This window comes from Rhinichthys klamathensis, unplaced genomic scaffold (genome assembly GCF_029890125.1).
Source record: "Rhinichthys klamathensis goyatoka isolate OS25496 unplaced genomic scaffold, OSU_Roscu_1.1 h1tg000059l_1, whole genome shotgun sequence".
Classification (NCBI taxonomy): Eukaryota; Metazoa; Chordata; class Actinopteri; order Cypriniformes; family Leuciscidae; genus Rhinichthys; species Rhinichthys klamathensis.
The window spans coordinates 8,717,492-8,742,234 of NW_026606604.1; the positions used below are offsets into that span (position 1 = coordinate 8,717,492).

The window sequence follows — 24,743 nt, forward strand, 5'->3', positions numbered from 1 at the left end:
AGGATTATTTGCAATAATTACACTAATTAATTCGTTTTTTTTACATAAATGTGAATTTGAGAGGTGCTTAGCTAATTTTTTATTTTATTTATATTTATTTTTTTAACAAAATTACTATAATTTTTTTCTTTATGATTTCAAAATTTTGTAGGGTTTTCTTTTGATTTTTGGTTAACTTGAATATTTATTTTTTATTTTAATACACATTGAGATAAGCACAAATGTGAATCTGGCATTTAACATTTCCTAATCCCATTCCTCTTTTTTCCCATCAAAGTAGCCAGAAATAAAGCCAGAAGTGTTAGCTGTTGAAATTTGAGACCAAACAGGTTTAAAAGATTTTAAGGCTTATGAGTTGTTTATTTTGTCGGTTTGATCTTTGGAGGTTAAGGTGGAGTCACTGGAGAATATTATGTCATTGTTCTCAATCCAAGCGGTTTCTGGTGCCTTTGGCCCAGTTGAGTATTTGTCCCTGTGGGCAGGGCCGGCCCGTGGCATAGGCAGTATAGGCAAATGCTAAGGGCGCAAGCGCCTTAAACCCTAGGGGGGGCGCCAGAGCCGCGTAAGGAACTTTCCGCTTTTATTGTACTTCTTTAACACTGCAACGAGTGGAGCAATTACATAAGCCTGCCAGTGGCGCAAAAAGTGGGTATACCGGTATGTGTAGCGGAGTAGGCGCCCTCATAAGATTTCATCATAGAATTTTGACAGGGGACCCCTCCAATAATATCGCGCGTGGGCGCCGTGAGCGCTGAGCGAACAGGCACGAGTAGTGAGTTGTCGTCGAAAAAGATAAATAAAGCAAAAAAGCGGCCGGGGGCTAAAATAGAAATAGCCCATTCGTTTTGTTTTGCTTAATCGGCGGCGCTGGGTTAGTGCTGGTGTAATGCATTGGTAAAAAAAAGAAGCTTTTTTTCTGACACCGCATGAAACGCGTAGATCAGCGGCCCATTGGTTGTTTTCTTGATTGACACTGGGCTGGCCCAATCACATCTTTAATGTGAAGTACAGAAAAATACTCTTTCTATTAGTATAGAAATTAGTACAAAACTTATGAAAGTTTCCTTTATTTTTCAGTGCATTGTTTTACAATGAGTATTATCATGGGATTAATATTATAACTATTATTATGTAATGTAGACAGACACTAACTAAAAGAGGTTTGAATTTTTCTTTGTTTAATTTGAACACTGAATATGGGTTGGAGCTTTTAATTTTGAACTCTCAAAGTGCACCAGATTGATGAATTTAACATTAAAATGCACAAAATTTTCTTACGGGGGATCATGCCCCCGTACCCCCCTAGCCTTGTAGCAGCCTAATGGATTAGTAATAATAGTAGTGGTGGTAGTAATTGTAATTTATCTACTACAAGTTACATGGTCAGATAATATGTATTTAAACAATGCAACTATGTAGGAAGATTGAAATATCCTTGAACGTTCTTTTTTAGCATTTGTATAAACAATTTATTACAGTTCAAGTCATAATTTGCTTCTTTTTTTGGCAAAAAATCAATCTCGCCTAGGGCAACCAAAGGGCTAGAGCCGGCCCTGCCTGTGGGCCTCTAGTTGTGAATTGGAATTAAAGAACTAATGGGAAATTGGGGTGCTGACCTGTCTTCCTTTCTAAAACCACATCCGGTGACCGGTTCTAGATTTAGGCACTGATCGTTTATGACCTGATTACCAGCATATCCTTGTGGTCCCGTCCCCCACTATGCGGAAGGAAGGCATTTGGGCCCCCCTGTGGAAGCCACATATGTTTCAATGCTACATGTGCCAGTCGACTGACGCATCGCAAATCACCACAGCAACCTCAGCGGTGCCGGAACTCGAGAGAGTCACGTGATGTTCTGCATCACAGAGTTTGAGCTCACCAGCTCCGTCAAGGTCACAGTAAACAGTCCACTCAGCACAAACACATTCATTCAGTCCCCCGTGAGAAAAAACTCACAACAACATGCATTACCATATAACCCCATTACTGTACATCAACAACATAACATCATGCAGCCATGCTGTTCTGTGCAAGACAACTTTACAGTCACACTGATAAAACAAAAACAAAAAACGAATGCACAGCATTGTAGCAGAGATTTAAATTCTCAGAGATTTTTGAGAAATGGTGTTAAATAATTAAATACTAGTAAATATGTTTATTCTATTTAAATTTCATTCTTCATTTTATCAAATCTTTTCTATGTACATTTGTCCTCCATTTATTTATTTATTTTTTCCTCCAATATAATTTTTTCAATGTTAAATTAGTCTTACTTTGTTCAGTTGCTGTTTGCAACATGATAACGTCAAACTCTTTTTGAATTAATTGTGAATCAAAGTTACTTCCTAAGTAGAATTCGTAATTGCTTAGATATGAGTGTCTATTTCAAGAAGGAAACGTCTGCCAGTTCAATGGACGTCTTGACCAAATCTTGTGTCCTCAGACATTCAGCAGCTTTTGTGTATTTTCTAGAAGTCAGTAAAGTGTGATAATGGCTCATATCTTCAATGACTGACCTTAAAACAGACCGTCCACTGACCTTTTGTGGAGAGAGAAAGATGGAGATCTCTCAGCGTGGGGAAGGGTGGAAAGGATGAGGGGATGTGTTGGTTTTTGGCAAAGCGGGCAATGTGAGTTAATTCATTTGTGTGTGTGTGTGTGTATGTGTGTGTGTAATACATTAAAAGAGAAAGGAAAAGGTGGAAGACAAGATTAAAGGAAGGATTAAAAGTGACCTTGCGGTGTCATAGAGGTGAAAAAAGGCAGACAAGGAAGCCCACACATCGTCACGTCTCTCCAGAGGTCTGCATTTTAATTGTGTTTCCCTGTTCATGCTGTATCAGATACTCCATTGAACAATCTGGTTGTGACGCCTTTGAGATCTGGAGCCTCTGCACAAACTTCAGCACTTACACGACAAGGTTATTCCCATCCAAGTCTGTAAATATACAAGAAAAAAATGATAAATTAAATAAACTATTTAACAAATATACACTAAAGTTTCTATTTTTATACATGTTTATCATATTTTAATATATTATTTATATTGTATATTTGAATATATATGTGTTTAAATAATAAATTAAAAACTCATTTACACACACACACACACACACACACACACACACACACATATACATATATATATATATATATATAAATTAAAAAGTATATTTATTTATTATTTACTAATTTACACACACAGACACACACACACACACACACACACACACACACACATTTGGCTAAAAAAAGTTATCTTAGGAGGCAAAACCATTAATGTTGCTTACCTTTTTTGAATGCTGGAAATTGCTGTCTATGGGAAGCTCATAAGTTTTTGTAATAGAGCTATAGAGTTGTGCATAGAAGTCTTTCTTTAAGAGATTGCAGTCTTTTAACCCATTAGGCTGGAGTTTATCAGAAGTCAAACATTCATGATGAGTCATCGGCACGCATGCTCATTAGGAGCCGCTAATGAACAGGAAGCCTAGTGTGTGATATCACTGCTGGTCTGTTCGTACAACAGAATTTGTAAGTCTGTCAGACAAAATATGACAGTGAATGAGCATTGAATGGAATGATATTTGCATACAGAAGTTCGCCTTTGGCCAAACACACATACTCTGTGCAAATGCAAATATGCAAATGCAGTCACGAATGCTTGGCCAACGCATTGCATGCGCACAGTCCTGTTGTACATAACAATGCACTTAATATACACTCCCCGGCCACTTTATTAGGTACACCTTGCTAGTACCGGGTTGGAACCACTTTTGCTATCAGAACTGCCTCAATTCTTTGTGGCATAGCTTCAACAAGGTGCTGTAAACATTCCTCAGAGATTTTGGTCCATATTGACATGATGACATTGAACTTATATCATATTATGTATTATGTATATCATATTATTACAGTCATTGAACTGAACTGATTGAAAACCGAACTGACCTCAGCTGATCTGTGACACTCTTTTCTTTTTAGAGCTGCTTTATTGCAGAATTGAATTTTTTTTGCGTCATTGAATCGTTATTTTTCTGTTTATCCCGGTAAAGCTGCTTTGAAACAATCTGTATTGTATAACGCGCTATTTAAAGGTGACTTGACTTGACATGACTTGACTTGACAGTTGCTGTAGATTTATCGACTGCACATCCATGATGCGAATCTCCCGTTCCACCACATCCCAAAAGTGCTCTATTGGATTGAGATCTGGTGACTGTGTTGGCCATTTGAGTATAGTGAACTTATTGTCAAGAAACCAGTTTGAGATGGTTGTGTGTGAAAATCCCAGTAGATCAGCAGTTTCTGAAATACTCAGACCAGCCCATTAGTTGTGTATTAGTACAATTGCAAATTTTGCATGATGTTAGCCACCGTACGATTATAGTAAACTCAAATTATGCTGTAGAAAACGTTGTGCTAGTGCGTGTGCTGACATCATAATCCATCCTTGTCAACAACACATGCCGTTTTAAGAACAAAAACACACAATCAATAAAAGCAGTTCCCTGTTGACACCTGTCTGTTAGATGGACATTAAAAGTCAATTTCCCTGTAGGATTCAGCTCAAGGAAATTGCAACATGTTGATGCGTTTCAGCTTCAGCGTATCCCGTTCACAGACATTACAGAGCTCAGAAATCATGGCTAAAACACATTTACGTCCCTCAATTTCTTTAGCCCATAATTCTGATGCAGTCCTTCATTTGAAACATGCTTACTAAATCTGATCCCGTGGTCTAATGGTTTAATCATAAGCATCTAATCTGGCTCTTTCTCTGTATTAGAAAGGTCATATATTGTGCAGTCCTGGCCGAGCGGACGTGCTCGCTTAAAGAATTTTTGCTCTTATCATTTCTGCTCCAGACAGATTCTAGGAAGTACTAATCCTCTAATGGGATGTCATTGAATTGGTGCATCGATTGTGTGTTTGTCTGAAGCAGGGGATTCCTTGGGGAACCAGGGGAATGTGTTTCTGCTCTGCCTCGTCTGTTTTGATAACATTGTTCAAACAGCGCGTCCTCGACCCTGGTTCCGACGTCACGCTTTTCAGTTGAACGAGAGCACTTCATTCAAATAACACAGCTGCCAACCACTTGAAGAGATAAGACAGGAGGCCATTGAGAGGAAAGTCACAAGGTGCCATTTTTTGGTAGAAATGAACATAACTTAAGCTACTCCCAAACTGACCAATGTAAATATTTATTCATTTATTTTATTATTCCATTTTTATTATCAGTATCAGGACTGTCGCAGAACTGTTATTTTTTATAATAAAAAAATGTTAATGCTAATTGGTTAGCAAAACCTTTTTTTTTTTTCTCACTTAAATAAACACTTTAAAGTAATAATCAATATTACAATAAAAAAGTAAAGAAACAAATTAAGTGCTTTTAGTTTTTCAGATATCAACTGGTCGAGTCCGTATTCATTACTACCAGTATGGAATAAACACTGGTATATGTTATTTTTATTTGTGGTTGTATTAAAATTCAGTGTTCACAAAAAGTGCCATTATACTACAATGTTGACATTCTTTTAAACTAGTTTTTAACATGATTTTTAGACATGTTGCATTGTACTACCATGTTATTACCATGTAATTATACCATGTTACCATTGTACTACAATGTTGGGTTTTTATGTTTGTTTTTAACATGATTTTTGGACCTGTACCATGGTATTACCAAGTTTAGAGGGGACATTTACAGTAGTATGTATTTTGTAAATACAATAGTATATGAATTTCAGTGTATTATCATATATACAATCAATCAAACATTTGCATATTGATATCGCATACTATTTACATGGAACTCTGAGGAATACAATGGAATTTTCATGCTACCATGTCCAAAAATATGAACAGTGCCCTGTCAAAAGTTAATCAGCAGATTCCGATTGCAGAATCCTGCTGCTGCTCTAGAAAAGCACATGATTGAACAGAACTATGAATTTAAGTGCACAGTGGATTAACTGCATGATTTCACCCTGCTTCATCACTGCATGCTGCTCTGGCTCGCGTGGTCCAGTCATTTGGGATGGGAATTGGGTCAAATTGTTTCCTGTGTTCTCCATTCATGCAAACACCCAGACCCATACAGAAAAATGTCTCTCTGCTGCTCACACCTGGGACATCACTGTTGGCCTTTTGATGTGGCCCTTTGTCCGCATGAGTGAAGATCACTTCAGAGATGCTTTATGTTGCTCATAAACAAAACAGTGACGCATACTGTTCACTGAATTACAGCCATGTAGCTAGCGCACTTCATGCTGCTCATTTTATGACCAGTGGGAATCCAGAGAAAAAAATGCTGCTTAAAAAGTATAAAATATGTTTGCCTAAATAACTTTCATTTAGCAAGGGGACCTTAAACTAAGACAAAGCAGGTGTTTCGCAGTATATCTTTATTATAATACACTTTCAGTTGGTTTAGACTTTCAGCTTATTCACATCAGTTCATTTCGGAGTAGTGAAAAGAATCTGGAGACTTTCAGCAATAAAGAGCTCTTTTATCATCTTTAGCAATAAAGATGATGGATGAATCTGTTCTTTTTTGTCTAAAATGCATTCGGTAGCCACAAACCAAACACAGTATGTTCACAGTTTGGGCTTAGACTGACTTTTAAAGACTTTACTGAAAACTTAAACTTGCCTCAAACTGCAAAAAGCTGATGAGCACACTGAAAATTTTAATCCGATCTACATCAAGACTTGGTTTGAATCTACATTTTATTGTATTTATTTTATTATGTAAAGACAAAAGGCCCATGACATCCAAATATAACATTTTTCCTAATCAATTTTTGTCTTTTTTTCCATTTCAGGCTGAGATGTTTGGTGAAACAGTTGGAGAGAGGTGAGGCTTCTGTTGTGGACCTGAAGAAAAACCTAGAATATGCTGCATCCGTTTTGGAGTCTGTCTATATTGAAGAGACTAGGTAAGCACAACTCTGACACGCACATTGTGAATATCCTCACATGTTAAATCATCACATTTGGGGTCAGATGTCAGGTGTCAGAGGTATGCGTCGTTCCTAGAGTGCGTTAGATAGTTTAATCTCTAAAGCTGCTCTTAAACCCCTATGTTGATTTAAAATAAAGCTAGAAGACGGATTGCAGTTCTGTTATGCTGTCTTCTCGCTGCAATGAGTGTTCCAGTATTTAATGTGTTTGTTTCAGTTTTTTAGACAAAATTGAAAATTTGGCCACCATCTGAGAAGGAAATGTGCCATGCATCAAATTAAAGACAAAATTCTATATTTATTCACTCATCCTCATGTTTTTCCAAACATGTTTGACTTTTTTTTCCCATGGAACACAAAAGGAACATTTTGCAGAATGTACATGTTTTTGTTGTTGTTGATTTCTATGCAATTGCAATGAATGGGGCTTTCAGTCTTCAAAAAGGATGTAAAACACCATAAAAGTATCATAAATATAGTACATACTATAGTTCATCTCTATGCTGTATTGTGTTTCCCATTTATAACATTGTGAGAGGAACAAACCACAATTAAAGTAATTATTAGCAGAAAGACTTGACATCCACCCTTTTCTTGGGATGTTTATGAGAGAATTGGCAATGTCCAAATTTTTAAATCTTTTCTTTTTTTTTCTTTTCATTGAACAAATTGATTCTGTTCACAAAACCAGTTTAAATGATTCAGCCGTGAATCTGACTAATGGGTTCTAATGATCAACTCACTGACTCAAAAAACAAATCATAGTAAAACTCAAACACAGATAAAAAAAAAAGGGGAATTATGACAAAAACTAAATTATTACATGACTCATAATTATGACAAAGTTGAAATTATTACTATACCTGTAACTATGACTTTTGCCATAAATTTGACATTTTGTCATAATTTCAACTTTTTATATTACAATTATGACTTTGTGTCATAATTTTGAGTCAATGTAATAATATGCATTTTATCTTATAATTATTACTTTTTATATCATAGCTATCATTTACCAAATCATGATTTTTTTTAACATGGCAGAAATGGGCTTCCATATGTAAGTTGTGTTTAGGTGATCAGATATGTTAGTTTGTATTTCTTTGTCTTTGAAGTGGAATTGTATATTTTTATCCATCACTTTTGCTCACAGGCGTTTTGGCTGAAATTTCATCTGACGTGATCGGAAGTGACATGACTTACCCATTTAGTGTCTTCAGACAGCAATCGTGTCTTATATTTGAGTGTGTGTGTGTGTTTCTGCAGGCGGTTGGTGGATACAGAAGATGAGCTCAGTGACATCCAGTCCGACTCGGTTCCCTCAGAAGTGCGTGATTGGTTGGCATCAACTTTCACACGTCAGATGGGGCTGATGTTAAGACGGTCGGAGGAGAAGCCGCGATTTCGCAGCATTGTGCACGCAGTGCAAGCTGGGATATTTGTAGAAAGGTTTGTATGAGGTTTTCCAAGGCTACCAGTATAAAGTAAACCAATTTAAACCCTATATACTTTCAAAGAACTGATCCAGAGCTGATACATTTTAAACAGGGACTGACTGGCTGGATCGATTGATCTGGACTGACCTGTGACCCTGCTGTGCATTTCCTATCTTGTGTTATATTTCCAGCACGGCATGCTCCGAAAATGTTAATGTTAAAGGGCATCTGGAGAAAAACAAGGGATTTTCCCCCTTTTTTCACTTCCCAGAAGCTCTCACACATTGACAGAAGTGTGTTATCTCTTTCTGACAGGATGTACCGACGGACCTCCAACATGGTGGGGCTGAGCTATCCGCCCAGCGTGATCACGGCCTTGAAGGTAATGAAGCGGCCCAATCAGATTCGAGGTTGTGCCCTCAAATGCACATATGCACAAACACACGCGCAACCTGGTCACAGCATGAATGCGAAACGTGTGAATGCGACACGTTTTGAATGCATAATAGCTTACGAGAGAAACAACAAGGCAAAGGTTTGTCTCCAGGCAAACAGCCCTGTTTAATCAACCGAAGTGAACAATTGATCTTTCCCTCGGCCAGCTGGGTTACCTGGCGCACACACACACACATGCGGTTTGGACAGGACAGAGGGAGTTTAGACGGTTTTTGGTATAGTCAGATAGTTGTCTTATAGGATGCTGTATATGTGGACAACACGGATTTCATTTCCTTTTGACACAAAATCACACACGATACATTTAAAGGGGTCATATAATGCCATTTTTGTACAAGCTAATATGATTCTTTAGGGTCTAAATTAAAAGTTTGTAATATACTTTAATTAAAAATTCTCATTAGTATTGTAAGAAAACACTTATTTTACCTGGTCAAAAACAGCTCTGTTTTCAGCACGCCGTTTCAGTGAATATGACTTTAAATGATCATGAGCTTTGCTCACCCCGCCTCTCTGTTCTGTGCATACACCATTTGTAACACAATAACACAATAACCATAACGCGTTGTTCAGTATAGACGTGGGATTATGAATTATATTGAGAACGTCATACATAGAAAACATGCTGTAATGTACCCTAAGCGTAAACCTTAGACGCATTCATTGTGAAGCGTGCAGCTGGCGATTTGCAAAGATTAATATATTAATATAAAGTTTAATAAAACGTTACACTCACTTCAGTTCTTCTGGAGGTGCAGCAGGAACACGAATATCTGGTACCGATCCTTTTTTCATGAGCAGCTTCTTAGCAAATCCAGCTTTATACTGATCCTCGTTTATAAAGCAGTCTGGTGAGAAATGATTCGCGCAAACATGAAAGCATTGACGTTGCTCGTGGGGAATCCCTTCGAAAACAAACTCAGCCACTGCGTCTTCAGCGGTTCGGATTTAGGAACATTAAAATGACTGTGTTCCTTATTACACCCAAGAACAGAACACCACAATCGCTTAGACGCCATTCTGCTCATAGACAGTGCTCCAGCATATAAACAATGACCGCGCCTGTCTGCGCGGACTATGATTGACAGCTCCCTCACGAGCGAGGGCGGTTCTGTGTTGAAACGCTCCTGTCAATCAACAATCGTGGGAGTGACGTCACAAGGTCGAACGGCTTGATTTGAGGCAGGGGAAAACATATAAGGAGATTAAAACAAAAACACTGGATGGATTTTTATCATTTTATGATGGTTGTGTACAGACACTGCCAACACACATTTCAGTACAATCAACTTGTAAAAGTGCATTTACCATTATATGACCCCTTTAAATTACTGTGGAAAAATAAATATCATACATTATTGTGGATAGCAAAAAATTGGAGTCAGTAAGATGTTTTTTTTAAAAGAAATTAGTACTTCTATTCAGCAAGGACGCATTTAATTGATCGAAAGTAACAGTAAAGACATTTATAATGTTACAAAAGGTTTTTACTTCAAATAAATGTTGTTCTCTTTGAACTTTCTCTTCATCAAAGAATCTTGGTTTAAAAAAAGATCACCGTTTCCACAAAAACATCACAAAGCAACAAGTGTTTTTTAACAGTGATAACAGTAAGAAATGTTTCTTGAGCAGCAAATCAGCATATTAGAATGATTTCAGAAGGATCATGTGACACTGAAGACTGGAGTAATGCATCTCAGGAATAAATTATATTTTCAAATGTATTAAAATAGAAAGCAGTCATTTTACAATATTACTGTATTTTTTATCAAGTAAATGTAGTCTTGGTGAGCATAAGAGAGACTTCTTTCAAAAACATTTAAAACATCTTACCAACACCAAACGTTTGAATGCTAGTGTATTAGGCAAAATGCAAGAGCAAATTCAAAATATTCCGCTTTAATACATGAAATTATAGTCCAGTATATACAGTACATCGAGCAAACTGCTGTTATTCAATCAAGAATGCCATTTCAGAGCTGTTATCAGCTGCATCTGTTCTCCTATCAGCTTCTCACATATATCACAATTTGTGGCAGAACAGTCGTTTCAGTAATAAGTCTACAATCTTTTAAAAATATTATTTTGTTCTGTTGACTATTGTGATTCTAAAATTCTTGCTGTCTTCTAAGGCTGTGTTCGGAATAGCAAATACACCTGTAGTATTACACTATGCTGTGAACAGTACAGTATGCAGAATTTCTCACATGGTCAAAAAAAATACATTTGAAATAAAACAATAAAGTGCCCCTATTATTCTATTTTAAACGTTCCTAATTTAGTTTGGAGGTCTGCTACAGTAGGTTTACATGCATCCAATGTCCAAAAAACACTTTTTTTCTAATAATATACATTGAAGGATCACCTCTTTTTTCACAGTGTCTGAAATGGTTTAATAATGGATTCGGTCTCTCTAAACCCCTCCTTTCTGAGAGCTTCCTCTTCTCTGATTGGTCAGATAACCCAGTCTGTTGTGATTGGTCTACAGATTACAGCGTGTGTTGGAAACGAAACCCTCATTAGCATATTTGAACTTCAGCTCCGGAGGCTTCCTCGGCGCTTGATACATAGTGCTACGAACAGTAACAATGTATCAATTCCAGTGCGAGTCCTCATTCTTTGGAATATGAAAATATGGAAGTGGATTCACAGTGCAGAAAACGCTAGTTACGCATGTAACTGTGGTTCTGTGAATTCTGGATGACCGCCAGAGGCAGTGTAAACACTATGGATTATCGCAGCGCCAGCTAGATAGGTCGAGAGAATATACCAACAAAGTCACGTGGCGTGACGTATGCTGAGCCCTGGAGAGTAAAGCTACAGTAGCTCAGCACTCTACCTCGGTACGCCTTTCTCGCGCATTACGAGTGACAGAGAACTCTGGCGGTCATCCAGAATTCACAGAACCACAGTTACATGCGTAACTAGCGTTCTGTTTCATTCTTACTGACCGCCAGATGCAGTGTAAACACTATGGATGACACATACCAACATAGTCATGAGGAATGCCACCCACCTGATGAAATTAAGGCTGCTCCAGAAGAACCGCAGAACTAACGGCATGATGAGCAGCAACGTTGACCTTATAAAACCGGGCAAACGTGCATGGAGAAGCCCAGGTAGCAGCAGTGCAGATATCCACCAGGGAAACTCCTCTAAAAACAGCCCATGAAGATGAAATGGCCCTAGTGGAATGGCAAGTTAGTCTCCAGGGCAGTGGTCTCCCTGCCGCCTTGTAAGCCAGCGTAATGGTCTCCACTATCCAGTTCGACAACCTCTGTTTCGACACTGGAGCACCTTTCCTTACACCACCATGGCAGACAAATAACTGGTCTGACCGTCTAAATTGAACAGTAGAGTTCACATAACACTTCAAGGCCCGAACAGGACACAAGAGTTGGGCACTTGAATCGGACCCTGAAGAAGTCTGAAAGGAGGCCAGTTCAATATGCTGATTTATGAACTGAGGAAGAAGGACCTTCGGAAGAAAAGAAGGATTGGGTCGTAGAACCACCCCGGAGCCATCCGGTAACCAACGCAAGCACAGTTCACTAACAGACAACGCGTGCAACTCACTGACTCGTTTCGCAGTAGCAATAGCTAACAAAAAAGAAGTCTTCAAGGACAACCATTTAATGTCAACATTTTGCAAGGGCTCAAACTGGGGTGAGCACAGGAATGCAAGTACGAGTGACAAATCCCACACAGGAAAATGAGGATTCCGAGCAGGGTTCAGACGGCGTGCGCCCTTCAGAAAACTGCAGACAAGACGGTGAGAGCCAAGAGAAGAGTCACCAACTGGAACATGATATTCAGAAATTGCAGCAACGTACACTTTCAACGTGGAAGCTGCTTTTCCTTCCTCCAGTAAACGTTGAAGAAAACTTAAGACACGCGGAATGTCGCATGTTGCAGGATCGAGCCCCCGTTCCTTACACCATGCAGAAAAAAGCTTCCAACGGGAAGCATAAATCTGTCGTGTGGAAGAAGCCCTAGCATTAGAGATTGTGTGAATAACAGCAGGGTCACAATGCTCCAGGGAAGGATTTAACCCAATGGCCAGACCCAAAGCTGCAGACGAGCCGGGTCCGGGTGCCAGACACTGGCCTCCAACTGGGAGAGGAGGTCCTTCCTGGGGGGAAGCTTCCATGGATTGCCTGTCAGAAGTCTCAGCAACAAAGGAAACCACGGTCTGGCTGGCCATCGTGGTGCCACGAGTAACACTCTGTGCTTGCACAGGGAGATCCTGTGCAACGTCTCCCATAACAGAGGGGTAGGTGGAAACGCATAAAGCAGGCAGTTCTGCCATTCGTGAGACAGCGCATCCTGGCCCAGGGGGCTCGACACTTCTGTCCTTGCGAACCATAAGCGACAGTGGGTGGTCATCTCTGAAGCAAAAAGATCCACCTCTGCTCTTCCAAATCGTAGCCAGATCTCCTGCACTACATCTGGATGAAGCCTCCATTCTCCTGGATGTACTTGATCCCTGGAAAGAGCATCTGCTGTCTGGTTGCACACTCCTGGAATATGAGCTGCCCTCAGTGAAGCGAGTCGTGGCTGACACCATGTCAGGATCTCGTGAGTCAACCATAGAGACCTGGGGATCTCGTGCCGCCCTGGTGGTTCAAATGGAACACTGTTGAGGTATTGTCTGACCGAACAAGAACATGGCGGCCTGCCAGAACCGGCTCATAGCGCGGCAAACACAAGCCACCGGATTGCACCGAGAAGGCACAGAGTGTTACCGACGAAGCAATATGAAAAAACAAAACTCACCAAGTGCCGTTAATTTAAATCCAAATCCTTGAAAAAATCCAAATCCTTGAAAGAGCGTAGACACGCGCTGTCACAGCTTGTGAGGACGGATCTCGCTGCTCTTGTAAGCTGCACTTGACAGCGCGTCACTCAACCAATACAACCTATCTCAACTAGGCGAGAAAGCGAAAGAGGTAGAGTGCTGAGCTACTGTAGCTTTACCCTCCAGGGCTCAGCATACGTCACGCCACTTGACTTTGTTGGTATATTCTCTCGACCTATCTAGCTGGCGCTGCGATAATCCATAGTGTTTACACTGCCTCTGGCGGTCAGTAAGAATGAAACAGAACAGTGCCTTCTCGACATGTTGACAACACGACATGCTGCTACAACATGTTGCTTCTCAGCTAAAACCACAGTGTTTGAGGACGGGTCAAAGCACTAAGTAGACGTTCGCGGGCAGCCAATGAAGACCATAGGCTGGCATTATGCAATTTTTTTGCAAAGCTACGTGGATTTTTTATGGAAGTGAGACTGGATTTGCCATTTCAGAATCGATTCTTTCTTTTAGGATACAATAACTTTGTCATGCACTTTGATATATTTGATATACATTACACACTGCGTGAACGGTAACACTGAAAAGAGAATAATAGGGGCACTTAAATGAAATAATAAAATTTTTGTTGTGACGCATGTAAAGCTAGGGATAAATATCTAGATTTTTAGAACACCCAGCATTCGTAAACATAACCCGTTTAAATTCCACACGCAACATGACACAGAAACTTTTTCTGAGGTGTGTGGATAAAAGTCAAATGAACTGAATAATGTGGTGTCCTAGTGGTGAAGCCTCTAGGCTGGTATCACAAAGGGCAGAGGTTCAAACTTTAGAAATGAAATAGAGATCTCCTGCAGTGCGCTATAAGTCTCATGCCCTTAAGCAAGTCGGATTGCTTTATCTGCAAGTACTGTAAATGTCTAAAGTGTCTGCTAAGTGACTAATTAACAGAATACTAATACAGATGTTCTTGTCAAACAATAGCAGAAATTTGCTGGCTCCGTCCACCTAATCTTAATAGAAAATGAAGATAATGAGCTGAAACTAATTAGGCTTCGTTTTATATAAAGAGTTTTTCACATCATTTATTTGAAATAGAATTATGATGTAACATTATAAAAGTCTTTATTTTTGATCAATTTAATGCACCCTTGTTGAATAAAAAAAAAAATATTGACCCCAGACTTTTGAATGCTAGTGAATGTTGTATATCTTGAATTACTCACTTGCATCACTTTAAGTCATCAGAAAAAGGTTGTATAAGAACATTTTCGTGTCAGTTTTTGCCTCACTTTTAAAATAGAGTCAAATACATCGATTTTAAGATCAAATGTGATTGTACGAGTGTTTTATAAATGAGGCTGCAGGTTTGTACTGGATGTCCTGGTAGCTTCGCAGCAGGATTTTGGCCTCTCTCTCTCTCTTGATCTCACAGCAGTCAGTGGATCTGCATATATATCGCCGCACATAGCCTGAAGCTATGGAAAGCTCTGAGCCGTGACTGAGACAGAGTGCAGGACAAATATTCCAATCTTAGGATGTGAATATTTAATGTAGCATTTTGCAAATGTTCATTGCAACCAACTAATCAAACCTACATAGAACTTTCTTTGAAAGTGATGAGATGAAATAACAGAGGGTCAAACTCAGAGTGGATGGGAGAGAGAGAGAGAGAGAGAGAGAGAGAGAGAGAGAGAGAGAGAGAGAGAGATGAAGAAGAGGGAGGTAGATAGATAGATAGAGAGAGAGAGAGAGAGAGAGAGAGAGAGAGAGAGAGAGAGAGAGAGAGAGAGAGAGAGAGAGAGAGAGAGAGAGAGAGAGAGAGAGAGAGAGAGAGAGAGAGAGAGAGAGAGAGAGAGAGAGAGAGAGAGAAAATCGAAAACGCAGTTTAATGGATAAACCACAGGCGGCCATAATGTGGACCAAATCTCCTGTATTATTACTGGTTCATTTCATGACTCAGGATTGAAGTATAGATTGATAGAATCACACATCATTCATCATAGACCCTGTTTATAAGGGAGGTGAAAGTAATTTATACGTTATAAAAAAAGAAATGAGGTTGGTATTACTACATTATGCAAAAGCAGCAATTTGTAAGACTCCGGGACTGTGAACATCTTATCACGTTTATAGGCATCATAAGATGAAGTTGCCTTTTTCATAGCTTTAGAAGATGTATAGAGATCTCATTTATGATTTTTCTTTCCTCATGGGAAGTTACTAAAAATGATCCACGATTATATACACTACCATTCAAAAGTTTGGAGTCAGTGTGATTTTTTTCTCTTGAATGAAACATACTTTTATTCAGAAATGACGAATTAAATTAATCAAAAGTGACATTTATAATGTAACAAAATATTTATATTTCAAATAAATGCTTTTTCTTGAGCACCAAATCGGCATATTAGAATGATTTCTGAAGAATCATGAAGTAATGATGCTGCAAATTCAGCTTTGCCATTAGAGGAATAAATTACATTTTAAAATATGCTCAAAAACAGTTATATTAAATTGTAATAATATTTCACAATATTACTGTTTTTTAATCAACCAAATGCAGCCTTGCCCTTGTGAGCATAAGAGACTTCTTTTAAAAACATCAATGAATCTTACAGACCTCAAGAGTTTTTGAGCAATAGTGTATTTCATGTTAAAAAATGTATTGATACAATACAAATGTTGATTGTTTTGATATGATAATAATGGTAAAGATGTTAATACACTGACAGATCTGTCTGTTTTGTTGTTGGTCTAGCATGTGGACACGTGGTCGTTTGACGTCTTCACACTGAATGATGCCAGTTCAGAACATTCACTGAAATTTATTTTTTATGAACTTCTGACCAGATATGATTTAATCAATCGCTTTAAGGTAAGATGCTCTCTCTTTTGTTTTCATTATAAGACCAAAAGTTCAAGATTTCAAACCGTAAAACTATATCTCAGAGTGGTTTCCTTTGTTATATCATGGTATTGTTGATCTGAGTAAATAATAATAAGGTCATGCGAAAGATTGATGTATTTTTACATTTACCATCATTTACCATCACTTTTGAAATCACATTTACAGCATGTTTGAATTTAACCATAATAATGACATTACATAGCAAAGGAACCAACATCCAGATGATCATCTACAAATGGCTATTTGACACTGTGGGTTGTTATTCTAAAGTCACCATGAAATCAAAATTGACAATTCTTATTTTTTAATGAATTTTATTAAAAATGATTTACCGTGCACATCATTATTCATGTGCCCTCGTAATCTTTAAACAAAATACCTCCCCTACCTCTTAAAACGACATCTCTTCTCTTCTCTGATGACTAGCACGAGGGCGGGGCAACCTGTCACTCACATGAGATCGACCAATAGCAAACCACAACCATCCGAAAATCCAATCAATTCCTGATTGACAAAACCAATTCTCACCCTAAATTTGTTCTTGTTTGAGAAGCAGTTTCACTTAGAAATACAGGAGGAATAGACTATCGCAACTTCTGTTTCATGCCGATTTTAAGGCCTTTTTGTGCATCTCCTCAGATCCCTGTTTCTGCTCTGGTGTCTTTTGTGGAGGCCTTGGAGGTGGGCTACAGCAAATACAGAAACCCATACCATAACCTAATCCACGCTGCCGACGTCACCCAGACAGTGCATTACCTTCTGCTCAAGACCGGCATGGTTGTAAGTCCAGAATTGCACCGCCAGAAACCTTCTTCCCAAAAAAAGTCTCCTATGCTGTATGAATTTAATCAACAGTCCTGCCATCGGGGATTTGTGTATGTTTATGTGTGCTTGGGTAAAATAATCATGTACATCGAGTCCCCTCGGTTGTTTATTATTATTATTTCTAGTGAACTGAGCTGTTGAAGTATGTTTTATTAAGCCTGACACTGCACTTGAGGTATTTATTGAGGTTGGGGCCCTCAGAACAGTCCTTTCTCACTTCATGATGCCGCTCATATACCAATCGATAGGAAGTTAATCTCCCTCGACGCCTCAAAACACGCTCCTGTCACTCCCGCAGCGGGCTCATTAACCTCTCCGTGATGTGTGGACTTCACATGGCGTTCTGACAAATTATTTGCCCCCTAGCATTTACACCACTGATGATTTCCTTTTGTTATTCTGGCTCTTTGGTGATTTAGTGCTAATACAATATAATGTTATGCACAGAAGAATATATGTGCAGAAGAACAACTAATATAATTTAGTTTCCTGTATGCTTATCTTCAGTTCAGCAGAATGATATTATTATTTATAGAAGAATACGGAATTGGGCTTTAAACTGTCTGATAACGAAGTGGGTTTTTTATATTTTCTGAAGAAAGTTTAACACAAAAGGTGTTTGGAGTGTTTTTTGGTGTTTGATTGTTAGGGTGGTCGCAAGGCACAAAAACGTCTTTCTATTGAGTTGTCCTCAAAGTCTGCACTTTAAAACAAACATTACAACACAGCCAGTGTAGTTTCATTTATTAACAAATGACTCTTTTGAGCCAGTCCTTTTTTAGTGAATCAAAAATGTAAAGGGTCACCATTGGAGTCGGATTCCTGAACAAATTACTCTTTTGAGCCAGTCCTTTTTAGTGAATCAAGAATATACAGGGCAAGCAGTGGAGTCTGATTCCGACTCTTATAACTTTTAATGAATAGTTTAAAAAGACAAGTTACTGATTTGAATCAGTCTCAAATACTATCCTGTACTTTATGGACATTATAGCTGAAATGTATCCAGAAGAATCGGAATCAAATCAAGCTTGTGAATCAGAATTGAACTGTGAATCTAAAGGGATTTTCTTGTTTCTGCAGCATTTTTCTTGTTATTTCCTTTCTTCCAGAATTGGTTAACTGAGTTAGAGATCTTCGCTATGCTGTTTGCCGCGGCTGTGCACGATTACGAACACACTGGCACTACCAACAACTTCCACATACAGACCCGGTACTATTGAAAGTAAACACCAGGTTCATTCAGTTCAGCAGACCCAATACATCAGTGGCCTTGAACAGAACTTGTGTTTTACAGATCCGACACAGCCATACTATACAATGACCGCGCCGTACAGGAAAACCACCACGTGAGCGCTGCATATCGCCTCCTGCAGGAAGACGATGAAATGAACATCCTCTACAATTTGTCGAAAGATGACTGGAGGTTAGAAACGTGTGGCAAACCTCAAATTAGCTAAATCAGTTACCTTGCTTGAGGAGAACTTTTTTGAAGTTCCACAATGAACTTATTTTCTAGTTTGGGTGCTTTTATTGCAGGAGTTTTCAAACGTTTTTTAATGCAATAAACCACTAAATAAAATCATCCCCTTGCAATGGATCCATTTCTTATCCAATAAAGGTTGCTATATATTTTCATGTATAAAATATCAAATTTATCATGTGAATAATATATCATGATAAATATGTCAAATTAATATTATACAATATTTTTATTTTATAAATGTATATTAAAATATATGAATATAATATAATATGTTTTTAAAATAGAATATTTAAAAGGGCCCTCTGGGAGACCCCAGTCTGAAAACCCCTGCTTTATAGAACCTATAATAGCTAATAACTAACTAATATGCTTAAATGAAGAACCTATATTACATAAAATCCAGTAAATGCACATGAAAATTATTTTATGACTGAAATTAAATGTATGATCTGTCCTGTGCCAGATTAAGGTAAAATATTTTTGAGTGTACAATGTATATCAAATCAAAATATATGTATTTATATATAATCAAAAGATTAAATCAAATCAAAAACCATGTACATCAAAACTGGTTCTTGATAAGACGAGAGTTCTTTACTGAATGTAACGTGCTGTAAAGTATTACTTAAACTTTTCTTTCTCTCAGAGAATTGAGGGCCCTGGTGGTCGAGATGGTCCTGGCCACTGACATGTCCTGTCACTTCCAGCAGATTAAAGCCATGAAGAACTTCCTCCAGCAGCCAGAAGCGTAAGTTCGGTCACACACATCAGGGTAACGAGGAGGAAGATAATCACACACTGTTCATTCGAAAACATTTCTGCATCTACAGATATTCATATCCACATAATGAGAGGTTGGACAGAGTGTTTATAACAGCTCTGAGGGGCTGAACATCTCTGTCCTCTGCAGGATTGATAAACCCAAGGCCTTATCCCTGTTACTGCACACCGCTGACATCAGCCACCCTGCCAAAAACTGGAACATGCACCACCGCTGGACCACCTCACTGCTGGAGGAGTTCTTCAGACAGGTCAGTGTCCCGAGACCTTTGGATTTCAGTGTAACGTCTTATATTCTAATTATAGAAGCATATAAGTCTTATCAAACTTATTCTGGGTCATATTGAACCCCAAAATCAAAAGAAAGAAAAAAGGAAATTATATTTTGACTAAATAAATGTAAAAAATTAAAAATATATATAATATGCTGATATAATATGAATTAATACTTGAACAAATTAACAATTAAATAATTATATAGTAATTAAAATATTAATAAGTTAATACATTAAATTATTAACAGTTTATTAATAATAATTAATTAATTAATAATTGATTCCACTCCTCCAATTTTGTTACCATATGTATATATATATGTACATATATATATATACACATTTATATATATATATATAAAATATATTAAATCAATTAAATATAAAATAAAGATATTCATTTAAATAAACTGTAAAGTATTTATACATATGGTATTATTTGTTTTACTTCATGTAATGCACTCTTATTTTAATAATATAAATGTGTCCAGACAGGATCATTTTATCACTGTAACAGTGTGATGAGAATTTTATTTATTTATTTATTGCATTAAGGTAATTAGAATTTGAGGACAAAATGCCCGTAATTATCTTTAAACTACTATCGGGGGGAAAAAAATCCAAATGCAAAATACGTTTTCTTCTTTTTCTTCTTGATTTGACAAGAATAAATGCTGAATAATTTATACATAAACTACAGTAAATATATGTAAACAAATCAAAATATTCAAATCTACAGTTGCCCTCAAGGATATCCTGTTTACTATAGCTACAAAGTAAGTGCCTCAAACTAAACTCTAAATGTCTCTGATCTGAATTTCATTTGCCGCAAATCCATCCTAGTTCTTCCTAGAAAGTGCTCATCATTGCAGCAGACCAATACCTTGTAAACACAGCTTTGTTTCCCAGTGGGCCTATAAAAACCCTGTGTACCCCGACTCCCGGAAATTGTGTTCACAATCAGACTGGCGATTGAGCTTTTGAGTAAGCTCTTGCTATTTTTGTGTGCAAAATGCATCGTGAATGGCCTGTGGGCGTGCTGTCTGAAGCTGAGAACAGTGTCCCGTAGACATCTTTATAGTTCTTCAATCACACAGTGAGCACTTTCTCTCTCTTTCTCTCTCTCTCTCTCTCTCTTGCTCTGTCATTTCATCGTCCATATTCCCATTCTGTGGTCATCAGCACTCTGATCTAATCTCAAATTGAGTCTTAATCTTATTTTGCATTCCAAGCCTGTAACGGCCACTGTAAAAATCCCATTAATCTCCTCTAAACATCCATTTCCCGCATTCTAACCTCAACATTTGAATCTCGGCTGCTTCACTCCATTCCATCAGCTTTTTTGCATCTCTATGAAGATGTAGAAATTCATTCAGAATTGCTCTCAAGTACGTTTTCTTTCTTGTTTGATTGAATATACAATGCGGTAGAGTTCAGTTTCCTTGCTAAATGAGAACGGATCTAATTCTGATATTAACAGTGTGTTTTTAAGACATGATTATCTCTCCTATTATGCCAAACCAATTAACTTGCCATTGTCTGATTTGATATCTCACCGGTCCCATCTTGGTGTTCCTACAAGAGTGAAATTGAATATATGATTTATCGACGTTTAGGCTAATAACTGATCAGTTCATTGCAGGTAAATCACCCCACGGAAATTATAATTGTAATTTCAGGGTCGGGATGAAATATCGCTCAGCGTTGCTAAAGGAAATTGGTGATGACCGTGAAAGGTGTGATTTGCAAAACATCCTGTGGAACGTAATTTGTTAAAAGCCTATTTTCTTTAGAGGTCGTAGCTTTATTATTTGGCCTAAAGACAATCATAGCAAAGATAATTACAGCTATCGTTTCTCAGGATTATCTATGATATTTGCAAATGAAGTGTTATGGGCTGATTCAGAGGAATAATGAGAATGCAGCTGAGCTGAACACAAGGGATTCCAGTTGAATTGCAATGAACCAAAATCTTTATTTCGTCTGGATTGGTCAGGTACTAAAGGGGTCATATCATGAGAAGTCTTGATCTTTTGAAATAAAAGTTATTTTACTATGTAAACAATATGTGAGTTTCAGAACTATTACCCACTTATTGTAATAACTATAATAAGTACATAGTATGTACATGCAGAACAGGAATAAAATAAAGTGCTACCAGAAATGTTCAAATCTATTAAATAACCGCTTTCATAATCAGAAATGCTAATTGGTGCTTGTGCTCTTCTACTTTGTGTTACAGGGCGATAAGGAGGCAGAGCTTGGACTTTCTTTCTCTCCTTTATGTGACCGCAAGTCTACCATGGTGGCCCAGTCTCAGATCGGTGAGTGATCAGGCTTGTGTGTGAATTAATAGGATATGGTATGCCCTGTATTATAATGCTGTGTTTCACTTTTCTAACAGGTTTCATTGATTTCATTGTGGAGCCCACCTTCACTGTGCTGACAGACATGATTGATAAAATAGTGACTCCGCTGATCGAAGAGGCCTCACCCTCTTCTGGCCTGGCTGGATTCAGGCGCTCCAGGTGAGGACAATTGAGTGAGCGGCAACAGCGCTGCACTATTCAATTATTAAAAGCTCCATATTTAAAGAACTGACATTCAAAAGTTTGGGGTCTGTATTTTTTATTTGTTTTATGGCAAAGGAATACTTTTTCTCTGCAAAGAAGCATTACACTTATAACAAGTAAAACATTTCACATTTCAAATAAGTTTGTAGAAACAAGCAAAAGTCATGTGTACAGTAATTAACTTACAACAGAAGATAAAAAAACAAACAGAAGATGAGGTATTGCACAGGGATAAAAAATACACACAAGAATTAGTATACATGCTAACATGAGATTGGTTTGATAGTCACGTATTAGCTTTGTCTATCCAAAATTATATCAAAGTTCTTTCATGACCATGTAAAGCCAGTAATTTTGCATAATAAAGATAGCAGAAATGGAATGTTTACATGGAGCAAAAACCAGCCACAGGAATTACGTACTGAACTTCAGTTTAAAAGTCCGAAAAAGTCGACTGGAAATAATTTTCTGTGGTAATCAAACGACATGTCACGCATACTGTGTTCAAAGTCAATTTCTACAGTGAAATTATATTTTTGAAGATCCGCTCTGATCAAAAATATTGTACCAACAAGATATTGCTCTTGTGTAAATTGAAACTTTGTGGAAAAAAAGTATTTTAAGTCGGCTCTTGTCAGTGAGTAAAAGAGGTTCACAAATCAATCTGAATGAGTTATCAGCTAATTGATCTAAATCAAAAATGAAACCGACTGATCAAAATGTATCCTTCATCAGCTTGACAACTAATTACATTACACTTAAAAGTGATGTACTTTCATATAATCCAAAGACAAACATTTACTAAATAAGCTAAATAAACCATGTCTCTGTGTTTGTGCAGTCTGAATAACATCCCGTCGGATGGGAAACGGTCTAGTGTGAGAAGCACTGGTTCGGAGGGCGGCACTTCCCATAACTGCTCCATAAACGCTGTTGAATTTAAGACCTTCAAAGTCACCTGGAACGAGGAAGTGCATAAAAACCGGGAAAAATGGAAAGCACAAGCCGCCAAAGGTAGAAACGCACACATGTACGCACACACCCCAAAAAACACTTTCATATCAAGATAAATCGAGATGTTGCACTGTAAATTATTAGTGCTGCTTGTTACTGCCGCTCAGACTAAGGGTTGGGGATTTAAACAAACCCCTAACACTAAATATTAACATTTGGCTTGTAACTTACGCTGAACACACATAAATGATACATCAAATTGTGCAGCTAGTTTGAAGATGGATCCAAGCCATATCTAGAGACCTGGGGCCGTATTCACAAAGAATTTTAAGGCTAAAAGTGGCTCCTAACTGGCGAATTTAGGACCAACTCCTAAAAATAATGGGCGTGTCACTCCTAACTTTAGGACTCCTAATTTTTTTCACTAAGAGTAATTCACGAAGCATTTTAGCCCTAAAAGTAGCACCTAAGTCTGGGACAGCTTAAAAGAAGTCGAGAGGACTCCTAACTCACTAAGACCTATTCACAAAGGATCGTAGCGCATACCAGCGCCTCTCGCAGTCGTCCGGGGTTCGCGACACAAGCGGGAATGCTGCATTGATCTGCAAACAAATCCTCTCCCATGTCTCACGCTTAGTTTAGCTTGATATCCTAGTGCCGAATTTCACTTTTATTATGTTTTTTTTTTTTTCAGCACCAACTGGGCCAGCAGCAGTAACTGATCCTGCGTCCAGTTGGGCTTTCTTTTCCGTTTTGGCGAGTTCATAATCCACTGTCATTCAACTATTACATTACTTCAATAGGAGCAACATTTCCTTGCTTTAAGTAGTCTATTTAGGCTAATAGGATGTCAATTAACCAAGCAAGTGTTAATGCAAGTGTCGGTTTTCATTATTAGGCAAGTGGTGGTTTTCATTGGGGTATTAGGCTACCTTGATTTAATTTAATTTAATTCACGACTTTTCTCTCTCTCTGCCTTTTTAGAATTACACTTCACTGGGGCCTGCACAAACATGTCATTATGCATTTCGATGACATTACTATTATTATTTTGTGTAGGACACAGACATATTTAGATGTCGTAATTCCATGATTTGTTGCGTCTGTGTTATGTTCCGCATGATGGCCCTGTCATCTAACAACCAATCACCGTGATCATTGCTCGTGCATGAGAATTGACGTCATCCATAGCAACGAAGACTCACTCTTAGTTTAGTAGTTGTCATTTTTCCTTACTAAGAGTAGGTCTGAAAGGCGTTGTGAATA

The 24,743-nt window shown here is 38.0% G+C and overlaps 1 protein-coding gene across 2 annotated transcripts in view; it reads left to right on the top strand.

Annotated features, from left to right (window-relative positions):
- Positions 1-24,743, top strand: part of pde1ca (phosphodiesterase 1C, calmodulin-dependent a) — an 83,721-nt gene that overhangs the window by 48,778 nt on the left and 10,200 nt on the right. For both annotated transcript variants that reach the window (XM_056249261.1, XM_056249262.1), the window contains 12 exons: positions 6,831-6,944; positions 8,235-8,417; positions 8,720-8,786; positions 16,438-16,554; positions 17,227-17,367; positions 18,522-18,622; positions 18,707-18,835; positions 19,542-19,643; positions 19,806-19,926; positions 22,193-22,274; positions 22,355-22,478; positions 23,365-23,537. In XM_056249261.1, coding sequence (XP_056105236.1) covers positions 6,831-6,944; positions 8,235-8,417; positions 8,720-8,786; positions 16,438-16,554; positions 17,227-17,367; positions 18,522-18,622; positions 18,707-18,835; positions 19,542-19,643; positions 19,806-19,926; positions 22,193-22,274; positions 22,355-22,478; positions 23,365-23,537 — 1,454 coding nt within the window. The remainder of the gene's footprint in view (positions 1-6,830; positions 6,945-8,234; positions 8,418-8,719; positions 8,787-16,437; positions 16,555-17,226; positions 17,368-18,521; positions 18,623-18,706; positions 18,836-19,541; positions 19,644-19,805; positions 19,927-22,192; positions 22,275-22,354; positions 22,479-23,364; positions 23,538-24,743) is intronic.